Raw genomic sequence first — 17,237 nt, forward strand, 5'->3', positions numbered from 1 at the left:
AGTTAAGGGGAAATTAGATGTCACAGCAGTTGGGAAAACAGTCTTTCTGTGGAATTTTTTTTTAATGTGTATAAGTTCTAGGTCATTTCTGTAGAACCTAGATAAATATGTGTATTTTTGGGTCATTTGTCTCTCAAAGAATTATTTCAGCTGCCCATAATTTCAGTTTATTTGATAAACTTAGCACAGTATACAGAATTAGATTTTTAAAATTCAATTTTTTATATTTTGTTCTGTTATCCATAACTTCTAGGGAATTTCTCAAATAAAACTGAAAGAAAATATTCATCAGACAAAGAAGAATTATATGTTAGAGGGGCCAAGAAACAGTTCTCAGAGTGTGCCTAGCTAAAATTTCGGATACAAAAGAAGCAAAGATTAGAAGTACATCAGCCAGTCAGAAATCTATTACTTAAAGGGCATATCGATCATTTGTTATTCTCTGAAAAGGTAAAGAATGGAAAATTGCTCAACTGTGATTCATAAAAGTCATTCTTTATGATATTCCAATTCACTTGTGTATAAATATCCATTTAAATGTCTTCAGTGTATTTTCTCTTTCTGGAGGTAAGAAAATCTTCATACTGTGGATCTAGCCCCAGTATTCCCACTTACTGCCTAATAAATATTTTAACTTCTATTTCCATCCTGGGTCAGAAAGTAGGCACAGACACCAGAGCCTGAGTAGCAGTGAGGTTCCAAGGGGTGAGCGGAAGGACGGATCTGGCAGAGAGTCACTGCAAGTACTGCCTCTTCGCTCCTGTCTTCCTGCAAGGAGTCCTTAGTGCCTAGATGAGCGACTGTGAGGTGGGAAGAACACAGCCAGCCAGCCAGGCAGACACACTCTCTGCTGACATCCTGTGGACTGAACCCTGCTTCTCTTCTACGTGTTTTCTGCTTGGAATACTACTTTGAGATGGATGGTGGATGTCTTGCATTCATCTCTTATCTTGTAACTTTTCTCTCCTGGGTTCCATCTCTCTCTCTCTCTCTCTCTCTCTCTCTCACACACACACACACACACACACACACACACACACACACACACAGAGAGAGGGAAGACCAGGTGGAGATACATGAAGACCATCATGAGACGATGGAGGATTAGAGTGATTCATCTACAAGCCGAGGTACATGGGAGGCTAACAGAAGCTGGGAGCTTTGACCGACCTGAGGCAGCTTATCAGAATGGATGGGTAGCATGCTGTGGTGAGTTAGACTTGGGGCATGAGCTCAGGTCTCCCAGATCAGCCTCCATAGCTTGGAGGATAGCCATGTCCTTGCATGTTTGAAGGGAGGGCCAGTGGTAGGCAGATGAGACTTAAAATCTAGAGGACCAGACAGGGATCACTGTGATGTAGGGTGAAGGACCCATCTCTGAGCATTGGGGCTCAACAGACCAACGCTATGGATCAATTAGATCAGGCAACTGGGTCTCTGGAACTAGTACTTAGCAAGAACTTAAAACTTGCATGGGGTTGAGTCTGAGTGAGGGTGACCATACCGTGCCAAGAGATCACACGAAGACATGACAACAATGGACATTATAGCAAGGGGTCTAGTGAGAACAAAGCCTCTTTTTGAAGATCTACTTTTAATTCTTTTTTTATTTATTGATTTTAGAGTGGAAGGGAGAGGGAGAAAGAGACAGAAACATCAACAAGAGAGAACATCCATTGGCTGCCTCCTGCATGCCTCCCACTGGGGATTTGGCCCACAACCTGGGCACGTGTCCTGACCAGGAATCGATCCGGTGACCTCTTGGTGCATGGGTCAATGCTCAACCACTGAGCCACACTGGCCGGGCTCTACATTTAATCTGAATCCAGCAGAAGCTAACTGAGAAAGATAAAACTTCAGATGACCGCTTTATCCTACCATGACTCTCCTTATATCGAGATGCCATCCTGAAGAGGAGATTGCAAGAAATCTGTGCTGAGCAACTCGGAAAAGAAAACAATCTTGATATGGAATTTGATTTCTGAATGGACTGACTTTGACTTGCAAGTGACGGAGAATTTGTAAGAGACCAAGTTCCAGATCAGAAGGAATTTACTTGGCGAGATAAGGGCTCACTGCTATCCACAAACCTTGGACCCTGGAAAGAGGGTCTCTGCTCTGATTAATTTCAGATGTTCCCCTCTCCACAGGATGGGTAGGCCTTGTGGCTAAAGGGATGTGCCTACTGGAGACTGTCAAGCTCTTGTCAAATGGGCACCTGACTTTGCATTATTCCCTAAGCAATGATGCTGTGCCCACTTCTAAGGCATTTAGCTTTCGCTTCTTCCACTCTCTTTCCTGGGACTCCCCTCCTGTGGCTTGGAGTTTATATCTTAGGACTGAGGGGTGGCCAAAGAACGGACATTCTGTGGATTGAGTAGGACATGTGGGCTTCAATGTCCACCTCCCCACGTCCACGGGCTGCTGAGGTGCAGGCAGAGCAAATGGGAAGAGAAAGGGATCGTCTACAGGCTGCGCATTACTACACACCGCCACAGCCAGCTGAGGGATCCAGGGAGGACGTCCACACGCAGACTTGGTCTTCCAGGATAATTCGAAGGTACATTTATCCAGGCAGGAGGACAGAACATTCCGTAGTTTGCTAGTTTGAGTAATAACTTCTAAATGTTTAGACACAACCCACCCGGGCCTTCGTTAGCGCTCTTGTCCTGGGCCTGCGGCTCTCGTGGAAACTACTCTGGGCTCCACTGAGTTGAGTCACAAAGAAGGTTATGTTTGTGTTGCGACTGTATGTTTGAAACCTGTAATATAGGCTGGAATTGTTATTGTCTATGAGGTGAGGTTTATTACTGTAAAAAGTTCAAATTTAATTCTTGGAGCTGTGTCAAGCCAAGGAGAAATACTTAGCAAGTGCGCTTTCTTCTCTAACTTTTTAATTTGTGGGGTTGGGAGGGATAGGAAGTGGGAAGTACTGCTGGCTCCCATGTTGGTACCATGTAAGCCCAGACCCCGACTGCCTCTTGCCAGTCACAGCCTTTCCCTCCAGGTGTTAGCCGACTTTCCCTTTCCTGGCTTATCATATAATTCTTCTTTAATTTATATTTCTAACTTATCCTTCATTGCTCGATCCTTTGTTGCTCAATTTCTCCCTCTGCGTACCACTTCTGAGACTTGGGGATGTTTTCCTCCTACTCAAGGGCAGCTGGGACACTCTTTGACCTTGAGAAGCTCCTGCCCCTCTGACCTGACTTGACAGATTCCACCAGCAAGACCTGGGCCGGCTCACTCTCTTCGTCTTCCTTTCTAGTTCCTACTGATGATGAATGAGCCAAAGTGCAGGAGGAAGACGAACACTTTGGTGTCTCCACAGAGTTCCATAACTGAAGGAGGTTTCAGCTAGAATGTGCCCTTGAGGTCACTTTAGGCTCAGAAACTGCAGGCTGGAGACACAGGATGCCCACGGCCCGGCCAGCATGAGGCCTTCCACCCTGACCGATGGCCCGGACCTTCGCCTTCCTGGAGAATTAAGCCGTGCAATCTCCCTCCACTTTGTTCAGCTTTCACTGACACTCCAAGAAACAAAAATAGACATTTTTTTTTCTCCTTAACATATTTCCAGATGGACCTACCCTAAGAAATCTTAGATCAAAAATAAAAAATTCTTGTTCCTGCCCTTTAGTATTTTATAACCATTGCTTGATTATTTCTTTGAAGGAGAGAATGAAGGTTTTTGTTTTATCTTTACCCGAGGACGTTTTTCCATTTTTTGTACAGATAGAGTGGGAGGAAGAGAGAGGAAGAGATAGAGAGAGAGAAACATCGACGTGAAAGGGACACATCGAGTGGCTGCCACTGCACGACCAACCAGGGTCGGGGCCAAACTGCAACCGAAGTACGTGCCCTTAGCGGGAACCGAACCCGGGTCTCTCCAGACCACAGGCCGACGCTCTAACCGCTGAGCCAAACTGGCCAGGGCGAGAATGAGGTTTTTGGCTAAAACCAACCAGTGCTTCTGAGCTGCGGCCTCACTGTAGATACCACTCCTGGAGCCTGCATTTTGAGGTTAGCGCGCTTGTAAGGAAGGCGCCAGAGAGTGACCTTCCCCTTCCCCCAGGTGAGGACACAGCAGGAAGACAGCTGTCTCTCAACCGAGAAGCGGGTTCCCACCAGACACCAAATCTGCCAACACCTTGACTTTGGACTTCCTAGTCTCCAAAACTGTGAGACCCCCGTTTCTGTGGTGTACAAACCACCCACTAGGTAGTATGTTCTTACGGCAGCCTGAATAGACTAAGATATTCACCCACTCCCACATGTGACCCGGAACGAACACCACCCACCTCAGGAGACATCGGCAGAGACTCGAAGGGAGGCTTTTTCTGGTTCTCGCTCCTGTTATGCATCTGGATCCACTCTCTTTGAGAAATGAAGAGATTTACAAGCAAAATTTATACAGTCATGTGTCACTTAATGACAGGGACATGTGTTGAGAATTGAGCTTTAGCGATTAGGTCCGAACATGAACATTGCAGGCTGCACTTACACAGACCTTGATGGAGTAGCCAGCCCACCACTTACCGGCTGTGTGGGACATCTTATTGCTCCCAGGCTACAACGCTCCGCAGCATGTGACTGCTGCATGCTGTAGGTAACTGTAACACAATGATACGTATTTGTGTATCTAAACAGAAAATGTACAGTAAAATATATATATACCAGTAACATAGTTGCTTATTATCAAGTATTAAGTACTGTACATCATCATGTGTTACATTTTTATACAACTGGCCATAGGTTTGTTTGTGACAGCATAGCCCCAAACACCTAATGCATTGTCCTACATCCTACATTTTGACAGGTATGATGTCACTAAGTGATACGAATTTTTCAGCTCCATTATAATTTTATGAGACCATTGTATATGTGGTCTATCATTGACCAAAGTGCTATTATGTGGTACATGATTGTGTGTGCTTGTGTTCATATATATATATATATATATATATATATATGATACTATAATCATCATCATCATTATAATTATAATGTTTATATCAGCACTTTGCATCTAGTTATACACCTTTCTGTCCCCTGATTCTTTGCACAGGTCCTGCCTCCTCTCAGTACCATTAGACCACTGCCCATTGATTCCTGGATACAAACTAGTTTTTATCATTTCTTCTAATATAAACTTTCAAGGCTTCATCAGAACAGCACATGTAACGTTCAGTTTTCTTGCTTGGACTTTCAGATCTGCACATGATCTCCAGGCTTGTGATGCGTATCCGCCCTGCACCAAGGCCGCTGGCCATCACAGCGCTGCCCTCAGATGGCCTTTCGGGAAGCTCCCTTGCAGTCCGCCAATCCTGTCGGGTCCCCTTGGCGTCCGGAATACAGAGATCTCTAGGTTCTAATAGCACGTTGGTGTTTGTTAGGGATGGACAGAACTGAAAGATCGATACCATTGCCTGATTAAGCCTCTTCGTTAAAGACACCATTATCTCCTGAATTGTGGCCTTAAAAATGTTTTTGTCGCCCTGGCCAGTTTGGCTCAGCAGTTGGAGCGTCGGCCTGCGGTCCCGAGAGACCCAGGTTCGGTTCCCGCTAAGGGCACGTACCTCGGTTGCAGTTTGTCCCTGGCCCTGGTTGGGTCATGCGGGTGGCAGCCACTCGATGTGTTCCTTTCATGTCGATGTTTCTCTCTCTCTCTCTCCCACTCTATCTGAACAAAAAATGGAAAAATGTCCTCGGGTGAGGATAAAAAAAAACAAACAACAAAAAAATGTTTTTGTCATTCATAATGTAGATGATTCCAGGCAGGCCTTTTGCTACCAGATAGTTTTGTTTTGTTTTTTAAACATTCTTTTATCATCTCTCTTCCCTCTACAGGCAGAAGAAAGGCCTTCTGAAGTTTGGTCTCAACCACAGTTTTTTTTCTCCTTATTATCTAACATTCCCCTTCAAGACCCTGTACTGTATTTAAATTCATCTGCGGGTGAAACCCTATAAACACCGTGCTTTGCACATGCTGTGCCATAGCAGTTTTCTTGGCTAGTGGCCTTTCCTGAAAAACTGTTACCTCCTCTTCAGATATTCATAGCCTTGATGGCCCATTTCTGCTCCTGAACCTAACATTTATTTCATCCATTTAATGAATAGTTACTGAGTGCCTGTTATGCACAGGCGCAGGCACTAGGGACGCGGTGCTGAATAAAGTTGATAGACGTCCTCATGGCCTTTCCACTCTTCTGGCAATGTTAGCAATGATTAGAGAGAAATGAAAAGGAGGCCCTGACTTGAGAAGGGAAGTAAAGAGGATGGTGGAGCTGGAGACTCAGGTAAGAAAGCACAACTGAACACACCCAGGCCTTGGGTCTCCGTTCCTCTCTGAGGGGCAGGAGGAAGCTGAAAGTTGGGTGAATGACAGAGGGTTCTGTTACCTTCTGCTGTGCTCCAGGATGATGTTACTAAGGGTAGAGACAATGTTGCTGAACCTTGGGTCCTAGGAAGCAGAGCTGTGACAATATTTCCATGGGAGCATGGAGGTTTCTTCCTTAGCTAAATGCTAGCAGAACTTTGATGACAGAAGGCCGGGGAGCCAGAAATGGGAGATCTGGACACAGTGTGAGGATATGAGAGAGCACAGAATCCCAAAATTCATCCAGTCTATAGAGAGACTCATGTTACATCTCGGGGGCTTGGGGGAGGGACACAGCCAACAGTCAGCACACCTGTGAAAAAAGATGACTCAGAACCTGTGTGGGAAGCACAGCAACGTGGTAACTAGTTTGAAGAACAGGCACAGGGACAACAAAGAGTCATCACTCCATGTCTGTGAACTCCACGGTCCTCTAACACAGAGGAAGCCACTGCTAAGTCTGAAGTGGCGCAGCTTTATCAGTGACTACTGAATGGCACTGGAGGTCCCGAGGAGACTGCTAATGTTGTCCAAAGGGGCATGGGGTGAAAACTCAGTCTCTAGCCTGGCCATGGAGGAGCTAACGAACCTAGTAGCAGTGAAGCCAGACCAGGAATGAGAGTCAGAAGTTCAAGGTTGAAGAAGAGATGTTACCAAAGAAACAAGGATCGCTGCTCTGGCCATTTTGGCTCAGCAGTTAGAGCGTCAACCCACGGACCAGAGAGTCTCGGTTCCCTCTAAGGGCATGTACCTTGGTTGCAGGTTGTCCCCGGCCCCGGTTGCGGTCTTGTGGGTGGAAACCACTCAATGGGTCTCTCTCACATCGATGTTCCTCTCTTTCTCTTCCTCCCTTTCTCCCTCCCGCTCTATCTAAAGATAAATGCAAAAATGTCCTTGGGTGAGGATTAAAAAAAAAAGAAAGAAATCAGGATGGAGGCAGTTAGAACAGAAGTCATGGTAGGGGGGTGTTCTAGGGGTCTACCTGGACCACTGTCCTGAGTGATGGGAAGACAGGAAGACAATTCTGTCTCAGGATAAAGAACTAGGTCTAACCTCCTTTTGAAATAGCATAACCTAGCAGGTCTCCTGTGACAGAGTGACCTGTAAAGGCAGTGGGAGCAGAAACAAGAGGCTCAGCAGTCCAAACACATGGTCAGAAATCAGGAAGAGGGCATTTACTGGCTGTGTGGCTCAGGTGGTTGGAGCGTTGTCCCATGCACCAAAAAAGGGTGGGTTCCTTTCCTGGTCAGAGCACATACCTAGGTTTCGGGTTCGATCCCTAGTCCAGGTGCATGCGGAAGGCAACCAGTGTTTTTCTCTCTCACATCAATGTTTCTCTCTCTCCTCTTTCTCTCTCTCTCCACTGTTCCTCTCTCTCTCAAAATCAATGAAAACATATCCTCAGTGAGGATTTAAAAAAGAGGGCACCTAAAAGCCAGAGCACCGCAGGAACTCAGAGAGCTCAGGAGAACAAGAAAAGGAAAGAAGAACAGGGCAGGACCGGCAGAATAATGGCAGCGACGGCTAATTTGGGAATTAATTTTGTTAATGCTATTCTGGATGCTAAAAAACGGAGAAAGTACTAGGGATCATCTAGCTTAGGTGAAGATCGCATCCACTGGGTGAGGAATAAGAGAAATAGTCGTTTCTAAGGAGCATTTTCTGACAAGGGAAAAGTATTCTCACAACTCCTTGGTGAGAAGTTGATCAGATGGTAATTTCCCCAGAGAGCCTGGCCAGCCGGCAGTGGGAAGGGGGTCTCAAAGGGGAGAGAAGGGGAACTAAGAAATGCGCTTTGAAACATCTCTGCCTATGTTGCAGTGTTTAACTAGAAGAGAAACCTTCTGTGGAGTTTCATTTGGGCTTATGAGGGAGGTTGGTTTTATTCAGCGTATTCATTCATTTTAACACCCTTGAGCTGTTTCTGTTGTTCTAATCCTCTGTAGATTACAACACCATTTAGAAATTTGACAGTATTTTCCCTAAACATTTCGTCCTTTTGCAGTTGTCAAATATTGAATTAGATCTCGTTATAAACAGACTAGACGCTGGCATTGTTGACATTTCTTTCATTAGAAAGAAACTGAAAACTGACATTTCAACCCATGGGCTCTAGGGTGCCCTACCAATCAGAACACAGTACAGAGAGTGAGGCAATCTATTTCCTTTCTCGCTCTCAGTACAGAGTCACTAATGAAACATTAATTGATAAAACTACTTCACTTGATGGGTGTTTAAGTTTCTCTTCAAAAGGAGAGGAGGGGAAAAGAAAACTATTGATTAACTCTAGGATTTAAAGTCTGAATGACTGAAAGAAGGCATTGATTTGAATCTAATGAGATTATTGATTAAACCTAAGATTTGAAATCTGAATGAGTGAATGAAGATGTTGATTAGAGTCCTGATTTTGCCTCTTATTACTTAATTTATTTTGTTCTCATTTTCTTTACTTGCAGAATTGGAAAAATAACAATAGCTACTTTACCTATGCCAACAGATCATTACAAGGGGTCAAATAGATAATGCACAAGTGCTTTACATACTGTGAAGTAGTAAACAGGTAGGGTTAATGAAAAAGGTTCTTTGGTTAGATTAACGGAGGGACTTCAGAAACAATGTGAAGTTTAGGTGATCGAACTAGGTTTCAGGTTCGATCCCTAGTCTAGATGCATGCAGAAGGCAACCAGTGTTTCTCTCTCACATCAATGTTTCTCTCTCTCCTCTCTCTCTCTCTCTCTCCACTGTTCCTCTCTCTCTCAAAATCAATGAAAACATATCCTCAATGAGGATTTAAAAAAGAGAGCACCTAGGTGAGATCTGTAGTTGAGATTTTGGAGACCTAAAGTCCAATGTCACTCTCCTGGAACTCATCCCTAGACTAAAGGGATAGATATATTTTCTAACATAATCACCTCAAAAGTTTGAGACTACCCTTTCAAAACCTTAATCAGAGAGTATTATCTGGTTGGAGGTTGAGGCAGCCCATACTATAGTAGTTTGTATGCATCAATTTGACTGTTTGAGGAAAAGGGGGCAAAGTTTGGAAACAGTTGCTTGAAGATCACAGAAAAGTTTGTGAGAATAACGATGTAGCTTGAGAAGTAACATATAAACAAAGTTCTACCCCCCTCTCGAACTGATACTCCTGGCTTTAGAGATGACCCGGCTGGGGCTGGACAGAAAAAAAGGGGACATGAGCAATGCCTAATTCAACTCAAAGGTGAAAGTAGAGAAGACTTTGAAAGTTACCCTTTTTCTTTACACACTACATTGAATTCGTAGTTTACCTGTCTCCATTTCCATGGGGAGTCAGTGTCATTCTTCACTAATTTTGATTAAATTCAGAATGACCAATATTAGTTGAAACCCACGCAGAAATAAGTTTTAAGTAAGAGATTATCTTTACTTTGGAATTCTGAGTAAGTTAAGGTATACAATACAGTTCAATCCCCGTCAGAATTTACCCAAGTGGCGTGTTAATATTTTGAATGTCGATTAATGCAATCAAGAAGATGCTGACCAAAGCTAGTCATTCATTCCAGGCATCAAGTAACTTGATCCTCAATCTGTCCTTCTCTTCTTTGCATTCATAAGGTGAAGCTTTTGTGTCCACCAAGGAGAAAGAGGCCCTCTTCCTGGAGGCTGGTTAGCCCAAGTTTGGGTCAATGGTCTTCTGAGCAAGAAACCAGCTAGATCCCAGCTCCACTTCCACCCTTCCACCAAGCATCCTTGTGCAAGCACATTTTATCTGAATGAGGCAACCCTGGAATGACTTTGATTTACCCAGTGTCCTGTACGTGGAGCATGTGTTGAGACAAGACTTGCTGCAAGAATTGGTGAAGGTCGGGGATGCTTTCAGCTTTGCGATATTCATTTACTATGTGGGAAAAGTTATTGTAGTCTCTTAAAAAAAATTATTTTTCTATTTGAACATGATGATTTCTTAAGCACTAGAGAATGTATCTTTTCTGAATAAAAAGAGAGGTGGAAATTTCCATGGAACAGTGGGAATCCTTAGATCTGGGTTCTTATTCCAATCTCCTGCATAAACTTTGGAAATTACCTGATCTTTCTGAGCCTGAATGACTTCATTTGTAAAAATGCAGAGGGTATAATTTATTTCATAGAGTTGAGACAAAGATGAAATGAGTTAGCAATATAAGCAAATTCCCTAGCCCTATGCCTGACTCAGAGTAGTAGACATGTAACAACTTAATTTTCTCCCCACCACCATGATGGAAAAGAAAGAATGCAGCGCAGGATGGTGAGACAGCAATCCCAGATTCTAGCAGAGCTGTTCAATTTATTTATTAATTTATTAATTGGATAAGTCCCTTAGAAACAGTAGTATAAATTTAAATTGTCTCTAAAGTTTTTTCTAGTTTGATAAACTTACAATTATTTGTACATTTTTTTTTTCTGATTCAATTGTAATAATAAATTTAGCACAACATTATATTTGTTACCCAAGAGGCCATACTCTTGTATAGAAAGGAGAGTCAGCAAGTTCCCAGGGATCTATCTGCTCTCTGTCCCTTGGAAGAACAAAGGAAAACACTGTCAGTAAGTCTTCAGAAGGCTTTCTACTTCCATGTAACAGTGACACAATTCTCCATAATAGGGAAGTCAAATTCTATCCACTTTACATTGGGCTATGCTTCATACTTCAGGACTGCAGAATCAGCCCATTGATTCTCAGGGGATCTTTGGTTTTTGAAGTGTAACCTTTACATGCCTTGCAAACAAATCATGGGCATTGCTATCCATGTCCTAGGATATTTCTGGGCCATATAACTGGCCTAGATGAAGAGTCGCTGAATTCAGATGGATGTGTCTGTGGACATGAGGGTTTCTGGGAAAATAAATGGACATTTGTGGCCTGTGAAGTCCACCCTCCAAGCATAGATATCCTTTTTTCTTTTTTTTTTCAATTTTAGAAATCAGTTGTACACGGAAGTGGAAAATAGAGAATGTCAGTCCTCACTAATGATTGTGTGTACGGATTTCATCCATGATGATCAAAACTCTAAGTTTGAGGAGTCTTTGAGGAATTGTGGAGATCTGTCCAAGAAAAACGACAGAGTAAAAGTAATTTTTCTGTAATTCAAAGATAGGACAGGGGTGAATTCTGAAAATTACGGTGAGCCTGCAGAACTGAATGGACTGCTGAACCGATGGTGAGTACCGAGCCAAAGGAAGCATGAGCTCCAGGAATCAGTGTAAATTCCCTAGAAATCAACTGTATTTTTAGGGTCGACAGACTCATGCATTGGGGCCTGAGCCCCGGATCTATTGGATGGACTATTTCACGCTACCTTGTGAACAGGATGCGGAACATAGACGAGACTGCCGGAGTCAAGTGGATTTACATATATTGAACAGTTTCATCAATGAGTGTGCTCTTTTATAGGATTCTAGGGATACAACTGGAGATATTTAGCTTGGAAAAAGTTTCACTTTTTTTTCCCTCTTGGGAGGGATAAGCATAGTAGTTATTTTCCAAAAAAAATTTTTTATTAATTCTCATTCGAGGATAGTTTTCCATTGATTTTTAGAGAGAGTGGGAGGGAGGTAAAAGGAAGAGAGGGAGAGGGAGGGAGAGAGAAAGATGTGAGAGAGACACATTGATTGGTTGCCTCCCACATGACCTCAACTGGAGTAGGGCATTGAACCTGCAACCCAGGTACGTGCCCTTGACTGGAATCGAACCCACGACCCTTTTGTCTGAGACCAATACTCTAACCCGCTGAGCCAACCCAGTCAGGGCTGTTTTCAAGTTTTTAACAGCTCTATTATCAAACAGGAATTAGACATTCCTGTGTCTCAAACAGGACAGTTTGAAATTAAGGAGGCAAATTTTTCTTAATACAAGGGAAACGCTTTCTTTCAATTAGTTTAATGGGATGGACCATCTTTTGAGGTAGCAAATATTGTGTCCCTGCCGAGTTCAAGAAAATGCTGGTCACCTGTCTTAGACATTGTCTAGTGGTTGCTTGCATTACAGGGAAGTTGGACAAAGTAATTTCTTCTTGTCCTTTCTAAACTTTTAGATGCTGAGATGATATTGGAGAAGTCAGTGGTCAGAACACAAATGAACATCTTTCTTTGTCATTACAACTAAAGGAGCATACTCTTTTGTCACACAGAAAAGGCTTACATTCCTAAGTGCCCTGCATGAGAGATAAACAGGGAATAAAAATACCTTCTAAAAATCATGAATCACCATAACAAGAATTTCCTAAGAGCATCATATCATGAGATGAGCCACCAGAAAAGAAGAATATATTTTTGAAAGACAGAACATTTGTCAAATGTACCCAATCCAATCAGAATTGTGCCTGCCATATAATCACTTGAACTATGAGTATTGCATTTTCCCTCATATTCTAGGAGCAGTCTGTCTGAAAACCAGAGCCCTTTGCAAATATAAGCAATTTTCTCCTCAGTGTTCAGTTATCTATGAGCTTCCTTTTTTCTTCCTAGTCAAAGTGAGGAAGGTTTAGACTCACAGTTTGGAAGTTAGTAGATTTTGAACTCCGTTAATAAAATAGATTGAGAAGTACAGTTTACAGCATGACCCAGGATCCTACATACATTACACATGAAATCAAATATTTGAGAATATGTATACTAAATATTCGTATATCCCTCTGAAACTTTCAATTTGATAATTAAATACTGTCATGCCCCACTAGTATCACAGGCTTTGCAGGTTGAAAAATATGACTATAATCAGTAGTTACAGTTGCTGAAAAACTCAAGTCATGGCAGAATAAATGAGGCAAGTCAGGCCTTGCCACTTAGGACATTTGACCGACTTGTTGCAGAAAGGTAACATTTGCACAGACAGCGTTGGAAAGTCCTAGGGTGTGCAATACGTTTATATATTACTCTTGAGTTGCTCCCTTCCTATCTTTTCAGTATCCTCTCCCCCTCCGCCCACAGACACCCCCTGGAACATTAAATACTGTGAGAGAGATACGTAGATAGACTGCATCCCTTCTGTGGATCTTAAATCTTGACGTCTGGAGAAGCAAGTTTTAGCCTAAGGCATGTCTGATTATGAGCACCTTCAGGTGACTGCTGATAATGGAATTGTTGATACACTGTGCACAGCCTTGGGTAACCATTCTTTTGTTATCAGAAAGGCAAATGCAGTTTTTTGTTTCTGTTTTTTTTTTATCCTCACCTGAGGACACTTTTCCATTTCTTGTTCAGATAGACTGGGAAGGAGAGAGAAAGAGAGAGAAACATCAACCTGAAAGGGACACATCGATTGGCTGCCTCCCATACGACCCAACCAGGGCTGGGGACAAATTCCAACTGAGGTACGTGCCCTTAGCAGCAACCGAACCCAGGTCTCTCTGGACTGAAGGCCGACGCTCTAACCGCGGAGCCAAACCGGTGAGGGCCAAATGCAGTTTTTAACATGAAAGTGGACACCTCTTAGAAGCTACATTTGTTAAAAAGGCTGAAGTGTTCACGTTCACAGGAATCAAAGGGATTTAAGGCAGGAAGGCAGGAGGACTCAAAGACAAATGCGACTTTGGACAGGACAGCTACCACCTAAGGAGGTGACAGGAACAAGAGGTAATTTAATTCTGAAAGGGACCAACCAACTCTGCCAGCCTCTGGGGCTAAGCAAGGTGCCTGATATTGTGATAAGCACAGCCGGGGTCTGCCTGTCGACAGGTTCAGCTGTCAGTGCGGGGACTGAGAAGACGTTTATAATTTGAGATCCCCTTGTGAGTGTTTGGAGCCCATTTATTTCTGCCGGAAGCAAGAACTCCACTCTGCTATTACAGTTGGAGCAAAGTCTTTCTAAGTGGAAGTAAAGTCCACTTAGAAGGACATTGTAACCTAGGCTCATTACAGTATTTGAAAAGCCATCCTGGATGAATTCTAGCCCTTAAAACATGGCAACTTCGGAAAGTAACAACTAGACTGTGGCTATTCTGTCAGCTGCCATCTAAGGACAGTTCCACTGTATTTAAGGACCTTTTGTAATCTTCTCCAGCCTCTCACCTGGCTTTAAATCCCCCCCCCCCCCATTCAACTCCTTTGCCAGGAAGTCTGAAGAGTATCTCTCAGCTGGGTCCATTTCAAATGCTTAATAGAAACTCCTCCACTTAGATCACTAAAGAACTTCTCTAGCAGTTTCGAATATCCTTGAAATCTTGGCCAAAGCATTTGGAAGAGTGACAAAGGGCCTTCCTATTTCTTCTCAGTCTCTAGCACTTTGAGAGTCTGAAGAGGCCTAAATTCAGAACTTTTGAATACGTAATGGGTATACTTCATATTATTTAAAAAAGAAAATGGGTTTCTATCCCTTTTCATCAGGCTAATGTCTTCTGAAATCCTCTTTGCTTTCCCAACAGTTTATCTTTCTAGAGACTGAAATGCGAGAAAACATTTTTCTGATGCTTATTCCAATTTAAAGAGTTAGTATTGCAGAAGTGGTTCTGTACCTGGGAGCATCTCTACTGCAAATGGTTACAGCCCAGATTACTGATGAGAAGACAATACTGACTGCAATGCATCTGAAACAGACTCTTAGAGAGTGTGCAAAGCCCTGATCACTTTTTCCTTGCACTAGGAAAAATTGGTGATCATTTTATAATTATAAATATTTTAATGAAATCAAAGGATGTAGTAATAAGGAATAGATAATAGTGTGCCTTGAGCAATCTCTGGATTAACTTTTGGAAAAAGTTTATCATTTACCATTTATGGTTTCAACAGTTTGTCAAAAAGCTCTATTTTGTGTTTTTTTTTTCCTTTCTTTTTCTTGACATGCACAATTCTCATGTCCACACTAAAAAAAAAAAAAAAGGGAGGGGGGAATTTAGCTTTATAGAAATCAATTGGTTATTGTAAATTCTTATCTATATAGAACTTAAATTAGTGGCAAGTTTACCAAAGATGATTTACTGTGGAAACATCATTTTGATTGATTTCTCTGAGATACGTTATGGGAACACCTCCTCAGGAGTATCGCTTTCCTCATAAAGGGGCAAATCCCACCAGGGTATAGAACACAGGTTTAAATACTGGTTCCTATTTTATATCATCCCCCCTAAAAAAAAAAAAAAAAAAAAAGAGTAAAATAGTTAATTTAAATAATCCTTTAGGGAAAAGTAAAAAGGATTGAGAGAACTGAACATAAGGAAAAAACGGCTAAGAGAGTATCTGAAAGGAGAAAACGTATTCCTTCTCCATGCATTTTCTGCTGACCCTGCATTTTCCTGATCCTCACATCCGCATGCTTTCTCTCACTCTTGCCGAGACTGAGAAGGGGTGAGCCATGTACTCAGTCGTTTGTCTACAGCATGTAGGTCTGCCTTTTCTCCAGGATTTTGCATATAGTTTCCACCTGTTTCATCCCATTTTTATTAGAAATCATTTTTCTCATGGGTCCCGAATCGACACCCTGGAATGAGTTACCTGCCCTCTCTCCTTTGGCCCCTCCCTCAGCTGCTACTCACTCAAAAGGGTCGCTGGGATCTGCCCTCTGGAGCTCTGGAGGGATGGGAATTCTCTTGTAGTACATTTCCCAGTCGAAGGCGCCTCGCATGGCGTCCCCAGCTTGTGCCTCATACCCAAAGTGATTGTGGTCAATGACATCGATCATGGGGCACACGATGGTTTTGTGGTTTAGTGCAATTTGGTCTGAAAAATGAAAGCACAAAATAGGAAATGACATGCCTGCCTCGGTCATCTATCATTTTTTTCAGCAAAGGGCAGCTTACAGATCCCTCCTAATGCATAATGCTAGTGACCTGGTTCCCTGCTGTCATGAGGGCACTTTGGGGCATCTCTGTTTGAATGTCGGGCTTAACGTGATGGGACAGCGATTAGGCAAAATTAGTTTGTTGTATTTTCTTTGAAGAAAGTTATGTCCCAGAGAGATTTGCGGAAGTCCATTTAGCTTTACCTCTGTCACATTTTTGCTCTGACCTGTCCCCAATCTGTCATTCTATGGTGCACCCAACATGTGTGGAGTATAAACAGTACTTGTGTTCCTCCAAGCATACAGCCAGAGCCTGCTGAGAAAATATCGGCCTGCTTTCTGCAGGTTCCATAATGTAAATATTTAACTTCATGGCTTTTTTTGTGTCTAATCTTACAGCGATGGTTGCCCTGAATCCTGACAGTTCATATACAGAATTCTTTGCTCTCAGGCTTATGGAGATTTTGCCAAGCCCTATCTTGCTACTTGTTCTTCGATATAGACTCTGCTTATCAAAGCTATACATTTTTATCTTCTCTCATCACATCTAAAATACATGAGATGGCCTGATACTATTGCTACTATTAAATTCTTGAGTGACTACTAAGGGGTTTGAGCTCATGCTATTTCTAATCCTCCTGGCAACCCCATAAAGTGGCTATTGCCATCATTCCTAAGTTATGTATGAGAATATGGAGCTCAGAGAAGTTAAATAACTTGCCAGAGGTCACTCATCTTTTGAAAGCAAGAAACAGGATGTAGCTTCTGTTTAGTGGTCCAACCCTAAAATTTGTGGTCTTTCCTGTTTGCCATCATGCTCGTCACGTAGCAGAAAGGTGATATCTTTTCCAGTTCCAGCTCCTTTCTTTTCCATGTAGAAATAATTACCATGAGACATTAGTAGCCGGAGCAGGGAAGAGGCATCTGCATACTTTGCTCACCTAGAATAGCTACATGTGAAGTATTTTTTTCCCCAAGAAAGTGCATTTAATCAAGATATAGTAAAACAAATTAACACTGTCTGATAGGCAGAACTTTTAAGTATGATCATCTGTTTTCAGGTTATTTGGAAGACCTGATAAGGCATGTGAAATAAAATACATTTAAGTACCTTTGTAAACAATCATA

The 17,237-nt window shown here is 42.6% G+C and overlaps 1 protein-coding gene across 1 annotated transcript in view; it reads right to left on the minus strand.

Annotated features, from left to right (window-relative positions):
* GALNTL6 (polypeptide N-acetylgalactosaminyltransferase like 6) overlaps positions 1-17,237 on the minus strand; it is a 1,114,860-nt gene that overhangs the window by 183,705 nt on the left and 913,918 nt on the right. The window contains exon 7 of the mRNA XM_036240055.1: positions 15,865-16,048. Within this exon, the coding sequence (XP_036095948.1) occupies positions 15,865-16,048 (184 nt within the window). The remainder of the gene's footprint in view (positions 1-15,864; positions 16,049-17,237) is intronic.

This window comes from Molossus molossus, unplaced genomic scaffold (genome assembly GCF_014108415.1).
Source record: "Molossus molossus isolate mMolMol1 unplaced genomic scaffold, mMolMol1.p scaffold_m16_p_4, whole genome shotgun sequence".
NCBI lineage: Eukaryota > Metazoa > Chordata > Mammalia > Chiroptera > Molossidae > Molossus > Molossus molossus.